The 10,769-nt window shown below is 38.7% G+C and overlaps 1 protein-coding gene across 1 annotated transcript; it reads left to right on the forward strand.

Moving 5' to 3' along the window:
* Positions 6,574–10,561, forward strand: LOC109842736 (transcription elongation factor TFIIS-like). Its single transcript, XM_020411608.1, has 2 exons — positions 6,574–6,821; positions 9,431–10,561. Exons 1-2 carry the CDS (start codon positions 6,666–6,668, stop codon positions 10,334–10,336), a joined length of 1,062 nt encoding a protein of 353 aa, XP_020267197.1. The 5' UTR covers positions 6,574–6,665; the 3' UTR covers positions 10,337–10,561.

Consider the following 10,769-nt stretch of genomic DNA (forward strand, 5'->3'; position numbering starts at 1 on the left):
ATCATGACAAAAGTGAGTAAAGTCCTAGATATATTTGTAGAGTGGAAGAAGAGGTTAGCACTACAGACTGGGAGAAAGATCAAGACGTTGCGATCCGACAACGATGGTGAGTACACATCAAACCCCTTTCAGTAGCTATGTCAAAACGAGGGCATAGAGAGATACTTCATAGTTAGTCATACACCGCAGGAGAATAAGATGGCAGAGAGGTTAAATCGGTCTTTACTGGAGAAGATCCGATGTTTATTGGTGCATAGTGATTTGGAAAAGATCTTTTGGGTTAGGCTGAGGTACTTTCATATGTGAGCCACCTCATTAACATGCTGCCTTCATCTATGATTGAGGGGAAGACCCCTATGGAGATATGGTCTGGAGAGCCAGCACACGACTATGACCAGCTTAAGGTATTTGGTTGCCCTGCTTACTATCATGTTAAGACTGATAAGTTGGAACCTCGAGTTAGAAAGATCATATTTGTAGGATTTAAGCATGGTGTCAATGGATACAAGCTATGGGATCCAATTGATAGGAAGATTATGCTGAGTAGAGACGTCACATTCGATGGGGCTTCTTTCTTAAAGCTTCCCAGCTCTCATCAGGTGGAGAGCAAACCAACGGAGGAGATATCACATGTGGTGGATATCAATGCAGCTCTATATTGTCCAGATGGTACAGTATCCATTAGAGTACCGACTGGGGTAACGTTAGGCGAGCACGATGACGACAAGGAGGATACGGGTACAGATGTGCAGAATCAGAGATCGATGGCTTAGGTTCATGATTCTATTGTGGTTCAGAGACAGAAGAGGAGATACATACGGATGCCAGCACGATATACCAACATAGTAGTTACATATGCACTTTCGATGGAGAGTATCGATGAGTTGGTACCTACTACATTCAGAGAGGCCGAACAGAGTTCGGAGGCTGGTTTGTGGTAGGTAGCTATGCAGGAGGAGGTGGATTCTCTTCATAAGAATGATACATGAGAGCTTGTTGAGCTTTCAAAGGGGCGGAAGGGAATTGGTTGTAAGTGGGTATACACGAATAAGGAGGGCATTGAAGGCACTTCAGTAAGGTTTAAGGCTAGGTTGGTTTCAAAGGGCTATGCATAGGAGGAAGGTATTGATTATAATGAGGTTTTCTCTTTAGTGGTAAAACATTCTTCGATTTGGATTTTGCTAGCTTTGGTGGCACAATATAGTTTGGAGTTAGATCAGTTCGATGTGAAGACGATATTTCTTCATGGCGATCTTGATGAAGAAATTTATATGACTCAGCCATTAGGATTCCGAGATGTAGGAAATGATAAATTGGTTTATAGATTGAAGAAATCGCTATACGATTTGAAGCAGTCTCCTCGATAGTGGTATAAGCGATTTGATAAATTTATGATCGATCATTCGTACATTCGGAGCCAGTTTGATCCTTACGTGTATTTTTGCAAGTTGAAAGGAGGTGTGTATATTTATTTATTGTTTTATATCGATGACATATTGGTTACCTCTATTTCCAGGTTTGTTATAGATGAGTCGAATGCACAGCTTTTAAAGGAGTTTGAGATGAAATATTTGGGTGAGGCAAAGCGCATTTTGGGGATAGAGATCGATAGAAACAAAGAGAATGACAGAATTTGTTTGACACATATGGCTTATTTGAAGAAGGTTCTACAGTGGTTTAATGTTAGCATATATACGAAGCCAGTCAGTGTACCTTTGGGAGCCTATTTGAAGCTTTCAGTTGACCTTTCATCGAAGATAGTTAAAGATAGAGAGTTAACATCGAAGACTCCATATGCGAGCGTGATTGGGAGCTTGATGTACGCGATGGTATGTATAAGGCCGGATTTGTCACAGGTGGTGAGCATGGTTTCGAGATACATGCACGATCCAGGAGTGTGTCATTAGGACGTCGTGAGATGGATTTTGAGATACATTCGTGTTAGCCTTAATTTTGGTTTAGTTTTTGAGCGGGACACTAGAGGTGGGTAATTGTGCATTGACTATATTGATTAGGATTATGCCGGGGATTTGGATAAGTACCAGTATACAATGGGGTATGTGGTAACTTTGACCTGTGCGCCAGTGTGTTGGAGATACACCTTACAATCTATGGTGTCTTTGTCGATGATGGAGGCAGAGTATATAACAATTGCAGAGGCTATGAAGGAGGCTATTTGGCTTCAAGGACTTTTGAAGGAACTTGGTATTTCATAGCAGTATGTCACCATTCATTGTGATAGCATGAGTACTATCTATTTGGTGTAGAATCATGTTTTTCATGCGAGGACGAAGCACATTGACGTTCGTTATCACTTCGTTCAAGATATTTTTGAAGATGACGATGTGGAGATTGTGAAGGTCCATACGAAGGATAATCCGACGGATATGCTCACTAAGGTGATTTTGAGCAACAAGTTTGATTATTATCAAAACTTATTGTATATTCGTAATTGTTGAGGTTGTTAACGGCCATTTGGGTGAACTACGGATAGCTTGATCCCCTTGGGAGAGGGGGTACATAGGAAGTCATTTTGATGAAGCCACTTTGGGTTCTCGACTTGTTGTGGATTGAGTCCGTTGTCATGGATTTATTCCACTTCGTACTAGACGCAATAAGTGGGATGTTTGTTTGGTATTGGTGTTGGCTTCATTCAGAGGAGGGTGCTCTTCTTTTCCAAAAACCTGCACTCTAATAGCATCAAATTCCACATTCGATCCTACCAAAAAAATCATAAGTACATTTTTTTAATAAATCGTCTTAACAGAGCTGCATTCTTGCTACAACGCATCTCTATGCACTGATAATAATCCAACTCTTGCCATAAACTCTGCAAAAAATCAGAATATTCCGTGATAGTTCGAGCCCTTTGTTTGGATCCAGAAATATTCATTCTAATTTTATTGATTTGGGCAGCATCATGAACCTTCGAGCATGTTTGTCGAATAGAGTCCCGAATCTCCTTAACGGTTCCAAGGAACATACACGTATCACTAATCTTCGGTTGCATCGAATTCCATAGCCAAGGTATCACCACTGAATCTTCTTCATCCCAGGCAGCAAACTTCGGATCTGTTTCAAAGGGCCCCGTACCTAGCAAGTGGCTTCATTTTCCTCTTACCTTTCAGAAAAGTTCGGACAAGCTGGGACCACTTCAAATAATTCTTCCCATTCAGATGATATGTAGATTGGATGTTCTACAGGTCTCTGGTTGAAATAGCGGTAGAGTTGTCATTAGCAAAAGTTTATTGGGTTGAACTATTTCCAAAGATCTGAGATACATTCTCAGTTAGACACTAAGAATCGAAAGAACAGTAGGATTTTCCTGGTGAAGTAACACAGAAAAAAGGGAAGGAATTGCGTTGAAAGAATTTTTTTTGAGTCTCAATATAGAGCCCTGATACCAAGTTGAATTAGAGGAATGAATTCTTTCTCTATTGACTAAAGAAAAACTCTTTAAGTACCCAAAATATGGGACAAATAGGGGGGACAAGTGAGGTGTCCCCCTCTTATTGGATAATGAGTTGGCTATCATTAATGATGGCCAACTCATTATCCAATAGGAGGGGGACACTTCACTTGTCCCATTTATTGGTCCCATATTTTGGGTCCCTGTAGCAAAGCTCTTGACTAAATTAGAGTACATTCGGTAGGCTATTTATACAACAGAATCCTAACAAAAAAGGAAACTAACTAGCAACAAATCAGGAAAAATCAGTAATTACCCCTAACTAATTTACACAAAATCAGGAACATTATTTTCTCCTAAAGTATCTACACAATCTGACCATAACATAGCCCGCACACGATTCTTTAGGGAGTGGGTCGAAAGTTCGACCATAATGCTCAGAACCAGACATCTCATATGAAGAAGGATGACAAGCTCCACAGTGGACGCCAAATTGCTGATGCCAGTTATCAACAGGGGGTTTATTTATGGATTATAGCAGAGTTAGGGTCCTTAAACTCCTTCAGATGACTGGCTGTGCAGATCACTATTCTTCCCTGCACACAAAGAATTTGAAAGAGATGGGAGTTGGGTTCTCCGATTGTTCCTGCGATGATCAAGTTAGTATATGAACTTAAGTGGGAAAATATGAGATGATGAAGAAGGTTTGTTTCAAAGTTGTGTGTAAATCCCCCGAGAGCTGTCTTGAGCTGCATGGCTTCCTTTTATGGAGGATCGGAATGGCAGATATGTAACTTGAGCCGTATTCAGGTAGACAGTTGACTCGATAGGTGTCTTTATAGGTGTCGGTCGTAGGCGAAGATGGGTCATCCAGGTGGTTAGTGCTAAGCGACAACAGTTGCTTGGTGCTTACGAAGCCTGATGAGTCGTAAGGCTTTTGGGGCTGGAGTAATGATGATTTTTGATCATGCATTTAATGTGATGATGACTGACTTTTGAAGAGAGGCTTGAAGAAGACCGCCTTTCGACTCGACCTAGCAAGAAGGAACGACTCGGCCTGGCGGGAAGGGACGAGTCAGGCTGCCTGTCGAGAAGGGACGACTCCTTGCGAGAAGGGCGAGAAGTACCGCCTCTTCAGTCGTCTAGTGGAGGGCCGACTAACACCGTCTTTTACTCGGCTAAGCAAGTTGCCGGCTAAAACAGTAGGTCGAGTGCGAGTGCTTATAGGATCGATCCGGTGGATAGGCCGACAAGTACCATTTTTTTAGCCGGCCATGAGAATTGTCGGCTAAGATAGTGAGCCAAGTGTGGAGGCTTGTGAGCTCGATCTGATAGGTAGGTCGGCAAATACCACCTTTCGAGTCGGCCATGTAAATTGTTGAAGTCGGTCGCAATAGCGATTTGAGTCGTCTAGGCTCTGAATATACTTGATCTGGCATGGAGTGGGACTCGTGTCGATAACTCAAGAAAGATTAACACTTAGTTATTTGCAGGCTATAACAGTTTGGTACCAAGAAAAAACATAGTTACCACGCTGGATCATACAATCAATTGCTAAAGTTCTATAATATAATTAGATTTATAATTTATCAAAAAGAAAAAAAGGAAAAAAACTTCTTCCACCCCCTGGGTTTTTTAAAAACCAAGTTTCCTAACCCCAAACAAAAAAGGCAAATGCCTTCAACTTCCTAAAGTTTTATCCCATTTGTGAAAACCCCCCATCCCCACCCATATTTTGCATTAACCCTAAACTACCCCTAATTTATTATCATGCATGACATATCTCTTCCTAATGAGCTCATCGTCTCCATTAATGTGGGTGGAGACAGGGAGTTTCACATATGAAATAAAAATCCAGGGAGTTAAAGCATTTGATGAACAAAGCTCGACCTTTAAAAGCCACAAGTGGGTGGAGGCTTTTTTTCTCCAAAAAAAAATGCAACAAGCACTACACCAATTTCGCTACAAAAAAATATTGGAAATTACTTACTAATTTAAGAAAAAACTAATATTAGGCCAATAATTTTAGTTGATTTCAGAGCACAGTTTGTATATCATTTTACAATCGTAAGTAAACAAAACAATTGATTTGCTATGGACACATATTTTTATGATGAAGGGGAAAAAAAGAAGACAAATCTAACAACTTATACACTATTTTTAAAGTTAAGGAGGATTTTGTGAAAATCAGCCCAAATTTCAAGGTTTTTATTTTTTATTTTTAAATTTAGCCTATTGTCTATGATATAATGCACACGAAAAACAATAATTACTGTAACAAATTATGAGTTTATTCATTAGAATATTCTCATCCACCATATTGAGTTAGACAATATAAGTAACTAATGCTACATAACCTCCCATTGAATAAATTATCCAGAATTCTATTTTCTCTCGTCTTTCTCTTTCTCTCTTCTCATCATTGTTATAAGCTACTTTTGTAACTTATAAGCCACTATAACTGGCTTATTTTGCCTTATAAGCCCAAAAAATAAGCTCCATTCACTCAACATATTTTTTGGTGGCTTATAAGCCATATGGCTTGACAAAGTAAATGTCAAATTTACCCCTTAACATTTAAGATAATTCTAATGTCTATTCAATGTTTAAATTTAAAATCATGTTATTTTGGTCATTTTAACAACAATGATAATTTATAATCCACCCACTTGCTAAACACTCTCTTATTAAAAGCAACTTATAATTAATTTTTATCTAGAACTTCTACCTTATTATCCATTTAAAGCTTATAATTCATTTACGGATTATAAGTTATAAGCCAAACATGCCCACATATTGATGTGCCTTTGGATATTGTACTGTTGGGTTCCGGGTGGATAACCGAGAAGCTGCAAACCCGAATCTGTTTAGAGTTGCCTCAAAGTGCAACCGACTCGCAACGGGGACATCACAATGAAACCAGCTCCCGCGGGGTCCATATGTCAGACAACAACTTATGGGGTGAAAACTCGGGTCTTTCAATTCCACGTGCATAGATAAATACCATTTATTATCTACCTCGTGATCCTCACGTGCCTACCCTTCTGACACCTACTTACCAGGAGCAATCCAATCAATCATCACGTGTCAACATACCAGCCGTCCGATTCACTTCAACGTATCCGTATAAAGTCCACGGAGCAAACAACATGCGCTCTCTTTTCCTTCGCTAGAGTCGGAACCCTAAAAACCAATTTTTGTATCGATTCCTAGGGTTTCTATCTCCATCCTCCTCGATTCGAATCGGATCGGATCAATGGAGAAGGAGCTGTTGGAGACGTTCGAGGCGGCGAAGAAGGCGCGGACGCGTTTGGCGGAGGCCGGAGGATCGCCGGAGGCGGATCGGTGCGTTGACGCGCTCAAGAGGCTGAGAAAGATGCCGGTCACCATGGGCATTCTCGTCAAAACGCAGGTATTTGGATAATTTTAAGTGATATCGGGCTCAAGTTTGTGATTTGGTCGCCTCGATTTGTTTGCTGGTGGAGATTTGGGGTTTTTTTGGATAGAGATGGTTGGATTTCAGAGATTGTGGAGGGGTTTTCTACAAGTTACGCCGTAATTTTATATAAAAAAGTTACTTCTAATATGCAGTTAGTAGTAGCACAGTGGTTACTTCTAATACGCAGTTAGTAGTAGCACAGTGGTCTATGTAATTATAGGATGCCATCCTTGTTCATCATATAATTTCATATAAGTTTGGTTCTGATTAAACATTAGGTGCTAAGAAAACAAACAAAAAAATTCTTTCTTCATCAACCCAGTGATGTGTAAAGTAAAAGTTTTGTTAATTTATTGGATGATGCACAGGGAGGGGGGAGAGGGAGGTGGCTAGCATGCTTTATTTTGTCTTGTGGGGTTTCCAGATATCACTGGAGGATTCTGCATTGTGGTGTTTAAAATGGACAACATTATTAGCTATGCTAGGAGTAGTTTTAGCTTGTTCTCGGAGTTACCGGAATGATGTGGTCATTTGATGTTTCCATTTTCGATTTTGTTGAGGTTGCTTGACTGTGGTCATAGCTTTTTTCCTTGGTATAAATTCTTTCAATTTTTTTTTCACTTTAATGATTTATTTGTTATGCTTAGGCCTTCCTAAAGAGTCTTGCCCAAGCGATTCTTAGATCATTCAAAGAACCTCTGATATTGTTTATAACCGCTTGTTAAACATATTTTGAACCAATTAATCTTGTCCCGATACATTGGTTTTATTATCAAAGTAGATACTTGTAGATCCTAGTTTTTTGGGAACACTATAGTATAAATATCATATGGGATAATTATACTATAATTTAGAATTTTTACTATTGGTTTTCTTCTCATTTTGCTGAACATCGTGTTGGCGGACATTTATTATTCCCTCCTCTTTTATTGAGGTTTCTTAAGTGTGATTATTGCTTTTTTCCTTAATATATTTTCTTTCACTTTTTTGCTCTTCTGATTTCTTTATTATGCTTTGAACTTCCAAAAGTTGTCACCCAAGCGATGCTTAGATAATTCCAAAAACATGTGATATTGTTCATAAATATTCTTTCGGCATATTTTGAACTAATTTATCTTGTCCCATTACCTTGGTTTTATCATCAAACCATATGCTAAATTTTGTAGATACCAGTCTTTTGGAATACTTTAGATATCCAATGGGATAATTTTACTATAACTATTTAATTTTTACTCTTTAAGCCCTTCTTTGTTTTGTGAATATCATTGGCAATCAGTTGGCGGATTTCTTTCTTTTGTGTTGAATAGCTTGCTTACATAAAAAATCTTCTGGTTATTACATTATATCCCCAACTTACATATGATTTATTTTGTGTGCCAATTTTGGTTTGAAATTTTATATTCAGTGCTTCTTTAGTGCATACAATAATTTTTCCTTGTTGATTCTATTATTTTCTTTACATTATATCATGGTTGTAATTTTCTCTCTTTCTTGCTTAAAAAAGGTTGATCCTGCGAATTATCATTATTAGAATAGTTAAATACTTCGGTTGTGTATTTTGCAGGTCCCTTGTGATAGTAATTTGATCACTGATCATTATTTTGGTAAAGCTGTAACTCTGAAAAATGCCATGTGACTGGTCACTTAAATTTGCTTTGAAGAGCTTTCCTATTACTTTTTTCCCCACAGTTTGTAGATCAGTTAAGGAAGTGATTTCTACATAATTAACTGCAAATCATGTTTAAGGTTGGTAATATTCTTTGTCAAGGAAGATTCTGGGTGTCAGGCCCTACTTGCACAAGTATAATCCAAAGATCATGATTAAGCTACCTTGAAGACAACGAGAAAGTCTAGTCGATGGTATTTTCATCATTGTGTTTGTTTTTTCCCCATAATTGAAACTGAGTTATGTTTATGAGCCTGTTTAAAAATAACGGGAATATAAATCGAGACTTTTACAAGGGAAAGTAAATCAACAGAGGCCGCCAACATTGACGGGGCCTATATTATTTCTATGTGATTAGGATTTTCCTCCTTTGGGATATTTTTCTTTATTTTTGAGCGCATCATATATTTAACTATTATCTTTCTGAAGCTCTCTTAAGCTTATCCCTTTTCCTTAGTTATCCTGTCCATCTTCTATCCTGTAATTTCTCTTGTGGACGTAAGTCTCCAAGTCAAACCTTTACCATGCTCCCTCTCCTCCCCAGCAAAGGGAAATAACATCAAAATCTTGTTTAATTCCTCACCTTGGCATTTGACATACTGTGACATGCTTTTTCATATTAGTAAATCTTTTATGTCGTCTTCCGTATGTTCTCCTTCATTTTCTTCTATTATTCAAACTATGTACCTGTATTTAATTACTTTGAGGATAGCTCAGTAGGTGGGTTGACATACAGTGGAACTAAAATGACATCTTTTATATAACATGGTCCATAATTTATCAAAAAGTTCATATAGTTGCAGTGTATTAATATTCGTATTCAGTGCTGTCTCTGCTTTGTTTCAGCTCATGGTTGTTGAGCACAAGTACTTGTACTGTGGATAGTATATTTAAACAGCAGTTGCTTGTATTCCAGGTTGGTAAACGTCTTCGAGCTCTTGCCAAGCATCCACAGAAGAAGATTCAGGCAGTTGCTTCTGACTTACTGAATTTTTGGAAAAATATTGTCATTGAGGAAACAGCAAAAGGGGACAAGAAAAGTGGTAGCTCCCAAAGTTCTTCGCAGTCTGATGCTAAATCTGAGAGGACAGAGCCTCTCAAGGGAGAGAAGATGTCAAGATCCGAATCCATAACATCAAGATCTCAGAGTGTGCAGGTCAATAAAGTTGGTTCCAGCAACGGACTAAAGGCCGAGAGGATTACCAAAACAGAAACTAAAAAACCCGAAAGGAGTGGATCGGACCATGCTTGCTTTCCGAAGTTGTCATCCGTAGTTAAATGCAATGACACATTGAGAGATAAACTTCGTGAAATTCTTGCTGAGGCCTTTTCTAGAGTTTATAAGGAGACCAGTGAGAGTGAGAGAGATGAAGTGAAGAACATCTTGGATGAAGTAGATGCTTGTGACCCATTTCGTGTAGCTGTAACTGTGGAATCTGCTATGTACGAAAAATTTGGTTCTTCAAATGGGTCTCACAAGATGAAGTATAGATCAATAATGTTCAATCTAAAGGACAGCAAGAACCCAGATTTCAGAAGAAGAGTTCTTCTTGGGCATGTGAAACCGGAGAGAATAGTTGATATGACACCTGAAGAGATGGCAAGTGATGAGAGAAAACTTGCAAATAAACAGATTAAAGAGAAGGCATTATTTGACTGTGAGAGAGGACAAGCTCCTAAGGCTACTACTGATCAGTTCAAATGTGGTCGTTGTGGGCAGCGAAAATGCACTTATTATCAGTTGCAGACTCGGTCAGCTGATGAACCGATGACAACTTTTGTGACTTGTGTAAACTGCAACAACCATTGGAAGTTCTGTTAGTTTAATCTGCGCAGAATCATTTCATTCAAATTGAGTGCTTTATTAGTATTCAGTCTAGCCCCTTTGCTAGGTCATTCTGTTGTAACATGCTTCGTGGGTTTTGTTACAAGAACATCTTGAACTGCCCCAAATACAATCTGTCTTTTTATTTCATAATTGTGTAGTCTGCTACTGTTGCCTCATTGCTTAACAAATGTTGGCTGTTGATGTGGGTTTTCTGAGCTTTGATGTTGTCAATATCTGATCAGTGTGAGAGAGTAGTCTTTTTGTGGAGGTAATACTCTGCTTTTATTTGATATATCGTTATTTTCCTTGACAACATGATGAAGACCTCAGCTGTGGAAGCTTTTGTTTACCACACCTTTGTCAGCTTGTTGATCACTTTCATGCAAACAGGATTTAAGAGACTTACCTATTTCATCCGACAGGAAGT

The sequence above is a fragment of the Asparagus officinalis genome, chromosome 5, assembly GCF_001876935.1.
Source record: "Asparagus officinalis chromosome 5, Aspof.V1, whole genome shotgun sequence".
In the NCBI taxonomy this organism is placed as follows: domain Eukaryota; kingdom Viridiplantae; phylum Streptophyta; class Magnoliopsida; order Asparagales; family Asparagaceae; genus Asparagus; species Asparagus officinalis.

Coding starts and splice junctions, on each gene's coding strand:
- LOC109842736 (XM_020411608.1), top strand. CDS start 6,666: ATGGAGAAGGAGCTGTTGGAGACGTTCGAGGCGGCGAAGAAGGCGCGG. Junction 6,822..9,430: donor GCATTCTCGTCAAAACGCAG/GTATTTGGATAA, acceptor CTTGTATTCCAG/GTTGGTAAACGTCTTCGAGC.